This window comes from Mustela putorius, unplaced genomic scaffold (genome assembly GCF_011764305.1).
Source record: "Mustela putorius furo isolate JIRA1106 unplaced genomic scaffold, ASM1176430v1.1 tig00000145_pilon_pilon_pilon, whole genome shotgun sequence".
Lineage (NCBI taxonomy): Eukaryota > Metazoa > Chordata > Mammalia > Carnivora > Mustelidae > Mustela > Mustela putorius.
Window position 1 is genome coordinate 18,766,526 of NW_025421294.1, and position 18,852 is coordinate 18,785,377.

Below are 18,852 nucleotides of genomic sequence, written 5' to 3' on the forward strand. Positions count from 1 at the left end.
CACACAAATACATACCATGTATCTCATGCTCCCACGATGGACATAGTTAGCTGTGTGTGCCACTCAGAAGGTCTCCCCTAGGTGCCGTGTGACCTCATGCATGTAGGAGGCTTCAGATGCTTGGAGAATTTTCCAGGGCAGGCATAAGCTCCATGACGGCACAAGGGCTGAAAGCTTGTGCTGTTCACAGGGGGAAGCCAGTGCCTTCTTAAGTGACAAGCGAGCACAGTGTGAGCAGCTCATGTGTGACCCACGCACTCAAGTGGGCACCCCCAAAAACCAGGCAGCAGGGAGCCCCACTCTCCTCCTCCTCTGCCAGCGTCTCCTCCTGCCCTCTCCTTCTGAGCCCTCTGTGCTCACAACAGAAGGTGGGAAGTCCGTTATAAACCTGGGTTCCGGGTTGCAACTCTGAATATGTCTGGAAGGAACATGATGAATGAGAAGACTCGGTAATAGAAGCCAGCCTGGGACATGTTACAAGTTCTAAACAAATGATGTACAAACCTGTGGGACACACTGAGCTTGTGGGGGGACTGCCTGTGTTGTGGCTCTTTGACTATCCCACATGGTATAATGATCTTCCACAAAAGAGTGGTTTTGAAAACCGAATTCAGGAAGAATAAAAACAACTATAGCTTCCAGGAGATAAAGTCAGAAACATTAAATAGAATATGGATTTCCAGGGCTTCGTTGATATGCTTCATAGCTCCTCAAGTTCACTAGCATTAGCTCTTTCCTAAAAGAAAGCGAAGCTCTCCACAGCAGGTCAAAAATCAGCACTGCGGTTGTTCCCAGCGACCACAGGGACCCAGACCTGGAACTGTGAGCATGTCTTTACACTCTTATTTGAAGAAATATGAAAATAGGCATCATGTCAAAACTTTATCAGAAACTCAAGAAACAAACATGCCACCAAATGGAAAAGTCATTTAATTCAAAAATCATACTTCCACTCGTTTCATAAAGATTGTCACATAAACCAAGCAAATGAAAGAAAGCCAAGTTTCAGAGGCCACTCAACAGAAACTGGATTTTCCTTACAGATACACTTAGTGACGCAAAAGCACATTTAAAAAAAAACCAGCCTCAACATGGCAAGACTATTTTACTAAGAACAGAGAAAAAGTTCTATTCTAGTCACAAATTACTTTTTAATTACAGAATTGGATTCTACACACCAGTCAATATTCAATACTGAAGTTTAAAACAGTGCATAATTTATGGTTTAAAAAAATTAAAGTGCCATTTTTAAGTACTTTATTGATAATCTATCACACAGCACTTTACAGTATACTCAAAAGTAGCCTAAATTAGGAGATAAACATGCAAATATTTTCTTCTCCAAAATATGGACAAAATGTCTTTTAGAGTGCTTGTGACTACTAGCCTAGTAGTAGCTACTAAAGGTTTATGAGTTTGATCTGTTCTCCTACACGACTTTTAATAAGTTAATAAGGAATACAGCTGTAGATAGTAACCATTTGATAAATATGAAGTTTTAAAATGGCACTTAATTTACATCTTTGATCATTTTGACAATCAACAGCCTCTCGTTTCTCTTGTTCTCCAATTTGAAATCTTAATAGGCTGCCAAGTCTCAGCGGCTGCCAGCTTCTGTGGGTATCTACATGAGTGTCTGTATCTTTACTGATGTAGATGTGTGTGCGCATAAACACACACTAATACACAGACACTTTAGTCACCACATGAACCTCTTTCCACAGGTACCAGTGTGATCCTGGCATCTGGATACCCAAGGGAGTTGCTCTTAGGTGTCTGTAGGGACAACTTTGTAGAATGTCTTGACCCTTCCAGGACTGCTTCAGGGAAATTGGACATTTTTGATTATCGATACTCTGGTTCTGATTACACTCAAAAGAATTTTCATGTAATAGTAATTGCTATTCTTATATGGGTCTAGGACTACCCCAAGGCTTTTGTCACTATAGCATTCTACCTTGAAAGGCATTTCCATTTGTAGAGTGCTATTAAAACTTTTATAAAAGTATCAGTTGTGAACTTTTTCTGTAGTTGATCTTTCCCCATTAAGAACTATATTTATTCCTCCTAACCAGCAACCCCCCCCCACCACCCAGTTCTTCAGTGTGGTTTACTTTTCTCTTTTTCTCCACTCCCTGCACCACTTGACATCCAAGCCTTTTCACCCCAGAATACAGCACTTCCATCAGAAGACCACATTTCAGCCAGGGCTGGTGGCTCTGAATGACATCTGGATTCTCTATATGGTCTCTCCCTCTGCTTTGGGAAGTTCTTTAGTTAGATAAGTACTGTAGGCGGCGAAAGGAGAAAAGCTAATTATTACTTGTTGGGAGTCTCGTCTCAGGCATGCTGTAGGATTGTGCAAGGTTCATTGCTCTGCTGTTGTCATTTTGATGCTACAATTACAGAGAAGTGGTTCAGCACCCAGCTGATCAGCATGGCTGCCAAACACATTTGAACGCGAGATGAATTTTTTAAACACCAGCTAAGGGTGTGTGAGAGGACACCCAGTTGCCTTAAAAGACATGTGGGGCAAGGTTGTCTAGGTAATTGATTACTGTCAAGTTTGCCAAAGATGACAGATAACTCTGGAGATAGAATACCTGGGACATTCCTTTTAAAGCTAGGTAGTTATTTGGTTTCTTCAAGGCTGGCTACCTACTGCATTAATATAGTTACTCATAAAATATTCTGTACTAGGGCAAACTCTGAGTGCCATGGTGGCCACTGTTGTACCTGGGACTCCTGTTGTCTATGAAACTATTGGTCTAGACTTGCTTTTGGAAACAGAAGCCAGAGGATGAAAGGTACCAATAAAGACTCATGAATAGGGGAGCAAATTACCTTTGGCTGGTTATTTCTGTCTCCCCATGCTTCAACCATAGATGTTTTTGCAGTCTCTGTAGTCAAGACAGAACTTCTGGGGTGACTGGGCTTGCTGTTGTCAGGAGACGCAGTTCGTAAAAGGACTTCCCTCTGAGCTACAGGCATGGCACACAAACTGTGGAGTCCTGGGAATGCCTGAAATAGTCTTGTCAGTAGCATGGCTCTGTCCTGCTGATGCCAACCTGCCAATGCTTGATTGCTTAGCTTCTTTCTGTTTGCCTCTCTGTCCAAAAAGCACTCAGCAAAAGGGAATGAACTAGAATTACGTTGTAAAAGACAGTTTGGTCTGACAGAAGTAAATGCATATTGGCTGCAGAAATATTAAAACACTAAGCGAGAAACTGGCTCCAATTATAAGATACTAAGGAAGGCTGTGCTATACAGGGTCCGTCCCTATACATTGATTTTTGAACACAGAAGAGAATATCTTGAGCAAGGGAATTGGCGGCAGGGATTTGAAACTAGTATCTTTCACAGCATGGAATTCTGTAGCTATGGACTTCTTGAGTACCTGATGGACGAGTGAGACGAATCATGATGCCCAAGTAAAGATTCGGGCTCTGTGTGCATCACCGAAGTGCCTTACAGAAGAAACACAAGGTTCCTCGGAAAGCTCAGGGATCTTGGTCCACAGTCCTCCATTCTGATACCTTGTTCACTCTCCTAATCTGCCCCAAAGTTCCCTATTTGAGCAGAATTAGGAATGGGAGAGGGGCATAGACAGTAAAGAGAGTAAAGACTCCTTTTAGTCATCAAATTCCTTCCCTGTTTCTTGGCTCATATTCTTAATGGTATCTCCAGTTCTGCAGCAAATGAGGAGGAGGTGAGCCTGGCTGGGGAAAGGGAGCAGAGCAGCCATCTGTCACAGCCCCAGCATGGCCACAGGGAAGCTGGGAAGGGGTCTACCTAAAAATTCGCGTTGGCAGCAGTTCCATTTCCCTCCGGCTTCAAATCAGAGCCAACTGAAGAGGCTTCCAAGTGGTCAAGCTGGGGCTAAGTGTTGACAGCTATGCTTCAGTGAGGAGCTCCCAAATCACAGCCTGGGCCTTCTGCTCCTCCATTTTAGCTCTAGTTAAGGTTCCAGTAAGGCAGGTGACAATTTAAAACATCAAATGTGTTAAAAACAACAACAACAACAACAACAACAACAACATTATGTGGGGTTCCTGACATTTAGAAAGCACAGACCATGCTTGTCCCCGCAAGCCCCACTGAACAGGTTCCGCAGCTGTCCCAAGTCTACATGGAGTAAGTGTAGCCAGTTGGTGTGTACTTTCTTGGGTTTTCAGTGATAGCTTTGCTGAGTCCTATCTTGGTCTCATCCAGTCTTAATTCTTGCTCTCTGAATTGGTAGTGGTAGTGTCTCACTTGCTGCTGGTTGAACTCTTGCATAATAGCTGGGTAATCCTTGAGCTGATCAACTGAATCACAATGACAAACTCCTTTAAACTTCAAGTCATCTATAAAGCTCTAACAACAGCACAGCCTACATCCCTTTTGGAGTTTTTCTTCTATTTTGGGGTTATATGAAACTTGAGATGAAAAAGAAAGGAAAGAAAGGGAAAGCAGCAGCATACTGAGGACCCAAGATCCTAAGAAGCCAGTTTTTCCTAGAACGTAGACACACACATGACATTTACAAAATAGCTTGGCCTCATGTGTACAGCCTTGGAAGATGTGCAGAGGAGTAAGATATAAGTAACATGCGACAGCCCCGTCGCCTTCTGTTCTGACATCTTGGGGTACCAAGAAATACACCTGAGAAGAAAAATGAAAAAAAAAAAAAAAATCTAACTCCTATCCCCACTTATTTGAATCCTGAGCTTCATCTTACTACTGAGCAAGAATTCTTCGAAAAATTCATTGCCTGAAAATGCTCTTTCTCTCTCCAAATTCAAAGCCCAAGAAAAGCTCAAAAACACAGGTGGATAAAGACCACCGAATACCATCAGTGTGTCACGCCCACCAACAAGAGCCAGCAGAGAGTCCCTAGAAATGTGTCCTCCTTCCTCAAGGCCAGAGAAGGGATGACCCTGACTCTCTTCAACCTTGCCTTCTCTCTCCCTCTTACACACACCTACTCAACAATCAAAGTTTAAATGTGTGGAGTGCTAGCTTAAAGATTATCAAATATAAAACTTCACCATATAATATTTCAAATCACTCTATTTACAAGTTTATCTTTTCAAAAAAAAAAAAAAAGTAAAAGATACAGTAATTCAACACAATTCAAGTTTTTCTTTTCTTCTTTCAACTTCCCTAAAGAGGAGTTCCAGAAGCAGGAAACACTCTGGGGCGATGCTGCCAACCCGAGGGGGCTCCTGGGGAGCTTAAGAGTCCATCATTAGTTTGGAGTCTGTCTGCCCAGAGTCACTCTTGCAAGGACATTCTAAAGTGGAAGATACTGGGAACTCTGTTCCTTTGAAGGCCAAGTGACTGTGATATATCCAGACCCAACTTCCCTACTCCTGGCAGTCTTGCACAAGACCCAGCCCCTTCTGGACCAGGAAATTCTCTTTCTTAGAAGGTACCCATGCTACCTTCCAAGCCCCAACCTTTTGGTGTTCTCCTGGATCAAAATGGCTTACAATATAAGTCTTGTGCCTCAAAAGCCTGAGAAACAATTCCCTTTTTCTGAGTGGCAGTGAACATATATATCCTTTAAAACTACAGGCCATACAGTTAGCCTGGGAATCATCCTTGAAAGCTGCCAGGGCACCAGTGCTCAGCAGCCCAGGGCACCGCCAATGTAAGTGAGGGGCTAGAGGCAGTCAAGGGCAGGAGAAGGGACATGGAATGGGAGACCATGAGTGAACAAGTCGAGGGGAGGGGAGGATGTCACCCATGAGGAGGCAGCACATTGCCCCCTAGAAAGCAAACACTAGTTGCATGGAAGAGCAGAAGTATTAAGCCTGTATATAATTTAATCTCAAGAGGTTACTAGAGTTTGTTCCAAATATATCCTGATGCTGCTAAAATTCACCAGAAAGGAAAGAGTTCCCAGCTGCTATTCTGTCTGCCCCAAGCAGACCACTCTAATTCCTTGACCTTCTGCTTCAGGTGGTTGGCAAATCATTCAAAAAATGACCAAAAAGGGAGAAGAAAAAATATGTCATGCAAAAAGAGTGGTTTTTTTTTTTTTTTTTTTGGTTTGGTTTCAGAGTAGGTTGGGTTGCCGTGGTTACGAGGTGATGGCAGCTCTTGGTGGCAAAGAAGTTCCTAGCTTGGGAGGGGGAACATGGGGGTGGGGTTGTGTTCCCTTGCACGAGAGGACTGAGCTGAATTCTGCTGATGTTTGGCCAAGGCTGCTTGGAGATGGTGAGAGATTGCATCTTATGTAAACAGTGCTGTAACCCCTCTCTCTCCTGCATGCAACCAGACAGACCCAGCTGCCTGTAGCACTGTGGGTCTCAAGTATTTAGAGATGGAGTAGAGAGAGTATCTACTGTAAACAGAAGCAACGGGCCCAGCCTGGACCTCAGAGCCAATGCCCAGCCCCGTTAGACTTAGCTACATTGCATGCTCTTGAAGACTACATACATCTTTCTTACTTCTTTTTTTGGATTTGGGTGACTATTGAAACAAAACGAATGCTCCCTATTTAGGGAGCTAAATGAGAGGAACGACTTCGTAAGCCTTTCTCTTGATTATCGAAATCAAATGGCCTCCCCTGCTGATTTACTTCTGTTCCGTGCAGTATCACCACATGCCAGCTGACATGATCATGGGGATGGGTGACACCAGAGTTCATAGAAACATTCGTGTTGACAGGTGGTAACTTAGTCAATCACCCCACATTTCTCAGTGGCAAAGAGAAATGGCCTACAACACTGGAATCAGCAGTTGTCATGGACACCATGGAAAGCTCAGCAGGTCTGCTGGGGTCACCAGTTAGAGGAACTCCACGTAGTTCTCAGGTATGAGGCCAGTCTTTCCGTCGAGAGTCCCCTCCAACCAGCCAGGCTCCTGAGATGGATGAACTGTACCGGAAGAGGGGAGAGAGAGAGCGAGAAGAGAAGATGTTACAGGTAGGGCAGGTGGCAGATGTGTGTGCACATGAGAACAAATGAGTGCAATCGCTTGTTATATTCCACATTTCCAGGACTTGTTTAAACCAGGGCTTCTTAACTTTTTGTGGGACATAAGTTTTTCAATAAAGGTTACTCCAAATGTTCTTTGTAACAGAAAAGGAAACAAAGACGTTCGAAATTTTACACAGAATTTTAGGAGTTTCCTAGACTTTCTGAAGTTGCTGGTTTAAACCAGAAAGAGGTGACAAATCTCTACTTTTTTAGGTTAGAAGTCAGTTACAGTGCTCCATCCATAAATTTATCTAACCATCCATCCATCTATCCATCCATCCCCCCAATCCATCTACCTACCCAGGACTGCCTTTGTAGCCAGTAGAGTGCCTTGGAGGAATGCTAAGAACTCATCTTTAAAGCTATCTAGCATGCATTTTACTAATCTAATTATGAATTTCACTTCCTTTTAAATCCTTACCCTCTGCTTCCAACCTCCCTGCAAATTCTGTTTGGGTTTTTTGCATAGCCTTTGAACAGCCCCCTCTCGGTTCCACACATAACCTTAGTTTTCTTTGCCGTTCTCTAGAATTTTCCTCCCTCCTACATACGATACTGAAAGCTGTCTTCTTCCTCTCTTTCTTGCGACTTTCAAAATCTCCAGTTCTTTGATTTTTCAATATCCCCCCCCCCAAAAAAAACCCCACTCATTTCTGTGCTATCACAATCCATCTTCATGGAAATTAGTGATCTTGTAAAGATTATATAAAATCCAGCTGAGTCTGCAAAGTTCAATAGCAGGAGGAAAAAGAGAAGGAATCACGGGACCTGGGGGGGGGGGCGCGGATATTCATGCTTGTAAACTAGGAATATACAGATCACTCTTAATGGGAACGGCAATGTATTTGCTCTTAGTGTGTTAGGAAAAGTCCAATTTTCTGAGATTGTTTGGAAAGAATGAATTTTCTTTTATTCCCTTCCTAGGCTAATTAAGTGACTTCCTGAGCTTGTTTTAGAAAAGCATTTCCGCCCCCATTGCTACTATATAACTCTAGTTTCAGTTTTTAGGGAAAGAAGCAAGTATAGAGACAAAAGGAAGCAATGGGGGAGTAGCAAAAGGACACACATTGAGGCTTATAGGAGATCAACGTCAATGTAATCTTGAAAGCTTCTTCAGGAAAAGACAAGCTCAAACATCTATTAGTTGGCCTCCACAATGCTTGCATAATTTTGTATCACTAGGCTTCATGAATAAACCAGAAATAGTAAGGGTACTTCAGATTCATGACGCCCACACAAGGAGGAGTCTGGAAGAAAAGTGCCACGGAAGAACACAACACAACTTAAAAGCAATCCGTCCTCACCAATGATGAAACTCTCAACCTACCTCTAAGATACTAGCACCCAAACACCACCGCCTTCTGCCCAGCCACCCAGCTTACAATGTTAAGATCACTTAATTTCTGTACCTATAAACTGGTACTCTGTCAGTGAGTTCTTGTGAAGTTCCAGGGGCCAGCATGGAGAAAGCAATCAGCAGAGAGCCACGACACAGCTGGGCTAGTCAACAGCGGATCCTGCATCATTTCACCAGTCACTTGGACTGCTCAACAAGGCTCTCTCCCAGTAATGGCCTGGTCTCAATACCCACCCAAGCTTAGGGGAACCTCAAATGTTCAGAACCAAAACAAACAAACAAACTCACTCCCCAAAATAAAAGGCCTAGAAAGAATAACCAACCAACCAAACAAAATAAAAACAAAAAAAGACCCCTTCCACTTTACAGCAGAGCTCCTAGTTGAATTGTTACTCCACCAGATAAACGTAGTCCCTCACTTTCAGACATTCTCCCTTCCTGGCCAGCTGTTCAAACACATCTCAGGTGTTGAGGTAGTAATGTCTACAAACATTAAAAATGGAATTTGCAGAGTAAGGGAAGAGTGAGAAGGGATAAAGGAGGTCCTCCATATTGAAGAACAGGAGCTGTGTCACAGGAGACGGCAGGGGACGGTGCAGCCCTCAGGTTAGACTGGGATTCACGGGGGTCTTCAAGCTGGGTTCATCAAGGCATGGTAGCAGACCACCCAAATCACCTAGATGGTTATTAAAACTGCAGTCTTGGACCCTAAGGCATGCCAGTTAAAACACAATCTCTAGGAGGGAGGCCCAGGGATCTGTCTTTTTAACTCATCCAAAGAAAGGTAAGGGTTATGACTTTTCTGTGCCAAAATGCCTCTGTAACGAGGGTGGTAATAAGAAAATGCAAATTCTCATTCACTGCTAGAGGAGGGAGGCAACATCAGATGTCCTCCCAGCTTCTGTTGTCTTCTGTTTCCTGTCCTCCCACTTCATGGCTCAGCTGAAGCCCTACTTCCTTCATAAATACTGGCATGGATTCTGGTCTACCTGTACCCTCTTTTCTCCAAACTCCTGGAATGCTCATGGTACATTCTGTACATTATTCATGGGTCCTATTAACATTGTTTAAATGTGTTAAGCTTTGCTTCCCCCTTTTTTAAAGGACACTTAGTCTGTACTGTCTCACCCAGTGACTCCCCTCTGCCTGGTGAATTATGACAGAAGCTAACAGTGCCTGGGAAGGAGCCAATGGACTGAGAGCTTTAGACATACATCAGTTTATTTGATCCTAAAGATCCTAGCTTGCATTTTACTATCTGTACTTTACAGATGAGAAAATTAAGGGTCAGAAACATAAATTAATTTGTACAGCAGGATCACAATGGTAGAACTAGTGTTTGAACCCAGCTTGTTTGACTCCAGAGACCATGCCCTTTTACAAACCACTGCACCTATATTCAACCAGATAATGTGATCTTTATATGGGGATAAGAATGATACATATGCACATACTAAGAATGCACATATACATATATATGTACATGCCAAGTGGTGGCTTTTTGCTAATGCTTTGCCTGTACCAACTCCTTTCATCTTCAGAATGACTGTGGAGTTGATTCTGCTATTAGCCTCATTTTACTGATAAGAAACTGAGGCTCAGAGAGTTTAAGCATCTTGCCCAATATTACAAGCTGACGGGGAATGGAGGTGGATCTGAACCCAGGGCATCTGACCAAAGAGGCTATGGTCTAACCACTATAGCTTTTGCCTAGCCCAGTGCTTTGAACGTCAGTGATGCTCATAAGTACTTGGTGAGCTCAACTGAGCCAATGTCCAACTTTCTGAATTGCACCAATGTCCAATGTGCTATATAAACACACGGAGTGTTTCCATGAGTTGCCCAGGCAGCTCTCCAGCCCAGCAAGCATCTAATATAAGCTGCTGCTGACATGGATGTGCTTTCTGCCAACCACTTTCTCTCAGCTCCAGCCATACACACTCCCTACACCCCTGAACACACAACTCATGCTCTCTCCTTTCCTTCTCTCACTGTGGACAAGCAGCAAGCATGTGGCTAGGATCTCTAATGGCTGACTGCTCCAAAAGGAAGCAACACTGGCTGGAAGAGGCAAAAACTCTTGTGTAGCTGAATACATTTACTCATTTAACAAGCATTTATTAAGCACTTACCCTGTGCCAGACACTGTGCTAGGGAACCCTGGACACAGTACTGAGCAAGCAGAAGGATTCTGCTCTTGAATCAAGGCAATATATTAATAAAGAAGCACATAATTTTAGGGAGTGATGAGGGAAGAGAGAGAGACTGGGATAGGGATGCAGGTATGGAGAGGAGCTCAAAAAAGCTAAAACCTAAAGGATCTAAAGGAGCTAGCCAGGCAGCAGATAATTCAAGTGCAAAGGTCCTAAGGTGGCAGAATGCCTGGTATGATTTCACAACAGTGGTCTGCAAATTTTTCTCAAAGAGCCAGATTGTAAATGTATGTCTCTACTCAACTGTGCCATTGTAGCTCTATAGGTAATATGTAGACAAAGAGGCATGGGTAGCTAAGCTCCAATAAAATTTCATTTACAAAAACAGTCAGTGAGTGAGGAAGGGAAGGGCTGGGGGTTAGGAGCTGGTCTGTGGAGGCACTCACCAATAACTGTGGGAGGCCAGGAGTATGTGAAACAGAATAACATGGTGTGATTTCCAAACATCACTCTGGCTGCTGCACAGAGAATGGGTTATGGGGACAAGAGTTGACGTGACAACTATATAGGTAGCTGATGGAAACACCTGGGTAAGAGATGGAGGCGGCTTGGGTTTGTGTTTGGATTTGGCAGTAGAGACAGCTGTGGAGTCCAAAAGACTTCACTGAGGACCTCCCCCCAAAACCCCACCGGTGGAATAGCTCAGTGGTCCCCTGGGAGGGTGTTCTCTATTGTGGAAACCCAGGGCAGCCCGATCTTACACTCATGCAGTACCCCATACCCTGGGAATGAATGGATCCAGCCCACCTCAAATCTTGAGGGAAGTATCCCAAGAACCCAATTTTAGTGACTACCATGTGAATTTTCCAGGTACCACTAAACACATTGCCATAAAATGACTAATGTTCCTGAGAACACAACTTATTTCTCTTTCCAGTTACTATCTGAGGTGCTCCTGGTGAAATGGGCTATTTCCTAGTAGACTGGCAAGGGCTGACAGTGGAGTTATTTCCGAGTATTGCACACCCATTCCTCCCTGCACAAAGTCCAAAAGCTGACTGAGCAGCCATCTCAGATTCACAGCACAGGCCCCTGGAATCCAAAGGCTTGTTGATTAATCATTGCGAAATAACAGAGTTTCCCCTCAGGGTACCCCTCCTTCTTCCTCCTTATTCATTCTTCCTGATCCTGAAAAAGACAACACACAGGAACTCGAACTCTTGAAGCCTGTCATTAAGAAACCTTGTTCCTATTGGTCTGATGGTTTAATCTCACAGCTACAGAGCATCCAACTTAAACAGCTCTTACCTGATGTCTCCAGAAACAAACTAGCAAGGGAGAGAACAAAGGAAATGATGTCCCTGCCTAACATGCTAACAGCTTTTTCTCCCGTAATGCCTGATTTCTCCAACAGAGGTGAAGGGAGGAGGGAAATGGGGTATGTGTAGCCTTTTCTAGGAATCACCACAAAAAGTGTATTCATGGGGTGCCTGGATGGCTCAGTCAGTTCAGCATCTTTTGGTTGACTTTTGGTTTCATCTCAGGTTGTGATCTCAGGGTCCATCCTGGGATCAAGCCTGGCAGCAGGTTCCCTGCTCAATGGGGAGTCTGCTTGCTTGGGATTCTCTTTCTCTTCATGTCCCCATTCCCCGCGCCCCCTGCCCCATCATGCATGCTCTCTTGTTCTCTCTCTAAAATAAATAAGTAAATAAAATAAAATAAGTAAATATATATATAATATAAAATAAATATATTATAAAATATAATATTTATATAAAATAAATATATATAAGTATAAAATAAGTAAATAAAATAAATAAGTAAATCTTTAAAAAGTGGATTCACATTTTGTCAGATCCTTCTTTGACTGCAGCTCAGTCAACACTGAGAGGTGTTTTCTTTGGGGTTTCATTTTGCCTTTTGCTCCTCAGGGAATGTGAAAGGGCATTCCTGATTAAAAACAAGCTGATGTCAATGACCTCTGCCATGACTCCCAGAGATCACAGGAAGGCATGGATAAGGTCTCTGACTCTTAAACCAAACCTCTTTCCCGCTCTCCTTTATCATTATAGGATTTACAATGATGACCAAGTTGTGTGGTGTACTCAGTCCCAGGACGTGCTAGGCAGAGCACCCCGTAGGGAAGGAAAGGACTTGGCAGTTAAAAATCACCTAGATTTCTTTTCCTTCCTCTTTGGTTACCTACTTAAGCTGCTTCAAAAAGGAGACTTAAAAAGGTGGGAAGATGACATGAAGCAACCTCTCTGTAGAACAGTCTGGCAGCTCCTTCAACTGTTTAACTGAGTTTCTGTGGGACCCAGTAGTACCTCCGCCCTCGCCCAGGTCTATCACCAAGAGATCTCAAAGGTGTCTAACAAAAATCTGTACGTGCATGGTTACAGCCGCATTGCTCCTCACGGCCAAAAAGGAGAAATAATCAAAATGCCATTAACTGATGAGTGGATAAATAAAATGTGGTATATCCACACAAGGGAAGACTACCTAGCAATAAAAAGGAAGGAAGTCCTGATGTACACTCCAACAAGGATGAACCTGGAAAATACTATGTTAGGTGGAAAGAGCCAGTTACAAAGTCCACATACTGTGTAAGTCCATTTATATGAAATACCCAGGGCAGGCAAATTAATAATGGCAGAAAGTAGAGGAGTGGTTTCCTGGCTAATGGGGGAGGACTGGGGGGGCTAAGGGGCACTGTTGGGGGTGATGAAGATATTCTGGAATTAGATAGCAGTAATGGTTGCACAACTCTGAATATACTGAAAACCACAGAATTGTACATTTTAAATGGGTAAACTGTATGGTATGTGGGTATCTCAAGAAAGTTGTTTGGGGGGGAAAAAAAAAGGAAGAGGGTTGCCCTTGAAAAAAGGAGTCACAAACAAGATACACACACATACACATACCTTTTGAGAGTTTAGACCAAGTTTGCCCCTAAGATCAGGGGTCCTTTGTGCAGTCACAGGTAATAGCTGATAGGAACATGACAGTCCCTGGCCCACAGGAGCAGTGAACTGGGGTTCAGAGGACAGACTTTAAGTTCTGGATTCACCTGTAAACGTGGGAATGTCTCAAATCCTGCCCATCTCTAGGCAGAAGGCCTGCCCCTGCTGGCAGGGCAGGACACAGAAGGTCTGCATGCAGCCCACGCAGGTCTGTCTGCTGGGAATGCTGCGTCATGTTAGGGCTGCAATGGGACTTCACCACGTGGGTCTATTCAGGCAGAGCACACTTGTCAATGACATGGCTCTGGACAGCCTTCCGTGGACCCATGTCACCTCAGGTCTGCCAGGGCCGGAATGCTCCAGCTGCTGACAGGAGAGGCAGCTCAGCTGGCTGGCTGTGCACTTGGATATGTAAAGCACCCAAGTGAAAGTTAATGGAGACAAGGTTTAAGGACAGTGTTTTGGGGCTTAGAGAACCATACAAGAGGACACACGCCCAGCAGGCCACATACAGTCATGGGCTCACCCCACCCAGCTCCTGTAGGCTCAGAAGGTCCTAGTGTGACCTAGGAATCCCCCAGGTGCTCTGTGACCTGTCTCCCCATGCCTAATTATTATCTCTGCAACGCTGAATGCAGGGCTGGGAAAACAGGGGGCTGCCCCTTTACATGGAGGTGTACTCAAGACTGTCCCCAGGAGTCCATCTTTACTTGGCTTAGAGGCTGCTAAAGATAGCCAGGACTCAGAGGGCCAAGGTGTGGTACCTACTGACCAGGCAAGAGCCAGGCCTGTGTTATAGGAGGGACAAATATAAAAGGGTCACAGTGAGCTATGAGAACATTAGGCTCTTAGATGGGCATAATGATGGCAATCATCATCATGATAATAACACTGAATGCTTAATGTGTTGAGTATGCTCTTAAATATGTGATGTGCACTACTGCACTTCTCCCTCACAACCCTCTTATCTTTACGTGGCAGGGGACAGAACTGAGAAACAGAGAGTTTGTCACTGCTGCAGTTCACACAGAAGCAGGTGGTTGAGCCTGGACTTGCACTTTGGTGGCCTGAATCTAGAGCTGAGGCACTCCAGTGCTACATGGGGGCCTTGGCTGCTCTGGATTTCTGGCTCTTGAGCAGGTGGCAGGAGGTATGACCTAGGACAAAGTGGGGCACTCAGCCCTGAAGGGGAGAGCTTGGGCGACAGGCACTCAGCCCTGCTCAGGAACTCTGCCACTACCCCACCGGAGGTCAAGAAGGCAGCCCGTGAAAATGTCTGCTTCCTGAAATCAGGCAGCAGCTCTGGGTTTCTCCTGTGGGCAAAAGAAGGGACCCTTTCACCCAAGAAGCCAGTAAGATTAACCCCAAAGGAGAACTTCATCTGGCAAAAATCTCAGCTACAACAAAGACTCTGGCTTTTTCCCAGAATCCTGATTTTTCTCTTAGGTAAATGGTAAGTTACGACCAACTGTGACATCAATAGTCACTTTGAAAAATACTACCTTTTCCTTATTTTCGGGAGGAAAACAAACAAAAACCAACAAGAAAAAGGTACAGCAAGTAAGACTGGTTCCCAGTTCTACCATGCGGGTGCCATGACTCCATTTTCACACAGGATACTTGAGCAGGACAGTTGGGAGTCTGCTGGGAGATGGCCCCGAGGGAGTCCACTCTACACTCCCAACAGTCAGGGGGAGGACAAGCATGGCTGCATGGAAGCTCACTGACCCCGAGCTTGCCCAGTGCCCTGCTAGCCAGGAAATAAGCCTCACCTGCTATGGAGAGTGAATGCCACTGAACCCAGGAAGAGAAGAGGCACAGACCCTGCGTGCTTCAGTCTTCACCCTGAGCCGGCCACTTGCAAGATCCCTGTTCTCTGCTCCGCTATCTCCTATCATCTGTCCAGTTCCCAGACTTTCAAAGCCACTGCCAGGTGCTGAGCGGAGCCCTGTCCAGGTACACAGTCACTTTTTTTTTTCTTTTAAGTTTTTTTTAAAAAATATTTTATTTATTTATTTGACAGAGAGATATTCTGACAGAATATTCAGGCAGGCAGAGAGAGAGGAAGAGAAGCAGGCCCCCTGCAGAGCAGAGAGCCCGATGCGGGGCTCTATCCCAGGATCCTGGGATCATGACCTGAGCTGAAGGCAGAGGTTTTAAACCACTGAGCTACCCAGGTGCCCCCACAGTCACTTTTCATGTCCAATACAGCTCCATGAGGCTGAGTCTATCCAAGTGAAGACTTCTGTAGACTGTCCTACTCTTGACAGTGCCTCTAGAAGTCTTGCTGCTACTCCCCTAGGCACCCTACCAAACTTCTTTTCAGTCTTACCCATTCAAGAGAGAGAGACTGTATTTTTTTTTTCCTCGTAGGAACTTTGAAAACTACAGGTTTTTTTTTTTTTTTTTTGCTCCCCTACCCCTCCCACAGCTCTGCAAGGGGATGAGAAACTCACCATTGTCGAAGACCGTGCCTGCTGTGAACGAGAGTTCTGAATCATGTTCAGCTTTGCAGGCATATAAGGCTTTTGCCTTCCGGAACGGTGTGCTGTGTGAAAACAGGAGTTTATTTAGCAGTATTTTTAAACCTTCTGAAAGCCCCAGATATGTAATCTCTCTCATCCACTTCCCTGCAAGCCACCTAGTTGTCTCTTACGGCAACAGCCTGACAAGGCAGCCAGATGGCAAAACATGAGGTGGAAAAGTTGCAAAGGTCACCAGAGAAAAATGAGAATTATTCAGAGACAAGACATAAGCCCTGAGAAACCACACTTCTTGTGGGGTCACCTTGTGTCATGTGAAACTCTGCCTAGGAGTTACAACACCTGAACAGTGGGAATATAGGCTGAGACCCATTCTTGGAGCAGGAGTAGTTTGGGGAAAGGGAGGCTGGGCAGCTTCCCAGTTGCTCTGGAGAGCACTCACAACAGACCTGGTTGAAAACTGGCAATGCTCAGGGAGTCAAAAAAGCAGAAATTCTAACAACCATGTTTCGGCTCTAGGCCACGGGATGACATTCGCTTTCTCAGATGTCACTTATTTCTCATTGGGCTGGTGGAGCAGGATTCCAGAGCTGGAACTCCCCGACCCCCAGGGTAGGGCAGGGAACAGACAAGTTGTGTGTGTGAGCACTTACATGAATGTGTGTGGGGAGCGTGGCGAGGAAGAAGGGAGGGGGAACATGACGTATATATGTGCATCAAAATAATTTCTGAAAAGCTCTCAAAGTGACTCTAGTATGCAACCAGGGCTAAGAACCACTGTTCTAGATTAGGGGTTGGCAATCTCTTGCTCTAAATGGCCTAGCAGTGAGTATTCTAGGCTTTGTGGGCTATAAGAACTCTGTTGCAATTACTCAGCTCTGCCTTGTGGCATAAAAACAGCCATAGACAACATGTAAATGAATTTGTATGGCTATGTTCCCTCAAAACTTTACTTAGAAAAAACAGGTGGTAGGTTGGACTTGATCTAAAGAGAAAATTCTAAGAACCGGTAAATCCCATTACCTTCTATCAATTTTTGCTTTGATATCCAAATAGTTCCAAATGATCTATGGACTTCTCAAGGGTCATAAAACAAATAACATTTAACAGTCAGAAGTTGACTCTTTATTTGCTAAAAGTAATCTCTTCTCCCTCTGAAGAAGTACTTTTAGGAGCTCAGGGCAGAATAACAAAAGAGCAAGTAGGTCCTCTGGGTTAAACAATTATTCCAGGGATGGATTATTTACTCTAGCTTCATCTGACTAACAGAAAGCCTCCAGGAGCCAGTGATGCTAAATGCCCTCTGGCACACTGATTTCTAGCAGCCAATTGAGATTTAGGTGAGGAAAGTCTGGTCTTAGGTAAACCCAGATAAAAATCACAAGAGGCAGGGGTCTTGGGTCATTATGACACTGTTATTTCTCAGAGTCACCAAATCCAGCTTCTCTTTGGGAAGGAGAAGCCATGGATGGATGGATGGACACTTATACTGGGACCAGGCATCAGAAGGTCTAGTCTTGGCTCCATGAAAACTGAAGGAAAGATAGTTTAAAAGTTCTGCTGCACAGAATGATCATGATAAATGATTATCTAGAATTGTTGCTGGGCATATTTTACCATTCTTTTCTCTGGTCTTCTAGTGGCCAACAGATGATGGCCAGGCGGGAGAAAATTGGGAAAGTGGGAGAGAATAAAGTGGATTCACTGGGAATCAAAGAAAGAAGAGCCATCAAAATTCCTGAGCTTTAAGTGGAAAACAGCTCTTTCTGGGGTAATTGTCATTAAACTCAGAATAGAGCTCTGCACCAGAGGCATATTCTGTGATCTAACTGAACCAAGTCTGCATATTGTCAGGAAGGGCCAAACATCCATTGTGCAACTTTCCATGGAGGGCAAAATAGTGTTTTTGTTTTTGAGGGAGTGGGAGCCAAGAGGAGGAGTTGCCTGGTTATAAAAAGTGATAAAATGGCCCATATCCCATAATGGCAGGCAAGGAGAGCCTAGAAGGTAGAAGGAGAATCCATCTGACATTAACCTTGGTCACTGGTCCCTGAGGACAGTTCACAGCCGGTGGGTAGAGTACATAGACCAGGGATGAGAAAAATCAAAGGTGAGGGTAAGATTACTGAGGCAAGCCTCCTCCAGCTGGATTTTCATAGAGGTTACTTATTAACTTCATTAAATAAAAGGAATGGGACAAAATGGGCAAACCAGGGAAGCCAAGTGGGGTATCTGGCAGGAATCAAGCAGAGGGAATGGTCTCAGGTGCTGAAGTTTATCATTCAAGAGGAGTAAATTTTCTACTAATGTTAGGCTTTTGGAATTGAATCAAGTGACAATAAAATAATCCATTAAAAATAAAAACAAAGATCAGGAAAGGGACTTGCTTTTTTTTTTAGATTAAGAGGTGACTGACCATCTACAAGAAGGTCTTTTCCCCTGAGACCTCCTATTCCTGTTTCCCAGGACCAGGGCTGCCAAATAAAGTACAAGACACCTAGTTAAATTAGAATTTCAGATCAAGGAGAAATGCTTTTGTAGTAGAAGTATGTCCCAAATACTACATAAGAGAAATCATTTGCCATTTATTTACCATTCAAATGTAACTGAATATTCTGTATTTTCATTATTTGCTAAACATTTGCTAAATCTGGCAATTCTATCCGGGGAACAGTCTTATCTTTTTTAAAAGTTTGTCAGCCCAACAGGTCCAGGGTCCTATGTTATATTCGCTCTCAAAAGCCCCAGTAGCTTGCTTAAGGTAGGGTTCCTACCAAAACAGATCCTGTTGGCACTGAGGTTGTGTTTGGCTTTGGCTCTGACTTAAAAAAAATTAAAACTCCCCACACCAAGCATCCTTGGCTCTCTGGCTCCCCATTCTCTGCAATGCATCTCAACACTGGACACAGAGAGCCTGAGGTGCCTTCA

At 44.2% G+C, this 18,852-nt stretch overlaps 1 protein-coding gene across 5 annotated transcripts in view; it reads right to left on the reverse strand.

Moving 5' to 3' along the window:
* Nucleotides 1-907: 907 nt before the first annotated feature.
* Nucleotides 908-18,852, reverse strand: part of ARHGAP26 (Rho GTPase activating protein 26) — a 437,396-nt gene continuing 419,451 nt past the window's right edge. For all 5 annotated transcript variants that reach the window (XM_045075346.1, XM_045075348.1, XM_045075347.1 and 2 more), the window contains 2 exons: nucleotides 15,898-15,989; nucleotides 908-6,866 (listed from right to left, as the gene is read on the reverse strand). In XM_045075346.1, the coding sequence (XP_044931281.1) occupies nucleotides 6,778-6,866; nucleotides 15,898-15,989 (181 nt within the window). In that variant the 3' untranslated portion in view covers nucleotides 908-6,777. The remainder of the gene's footprint in view (nucleotides 6,867-15,897; nucleotides 15,990-18,852) is intronic.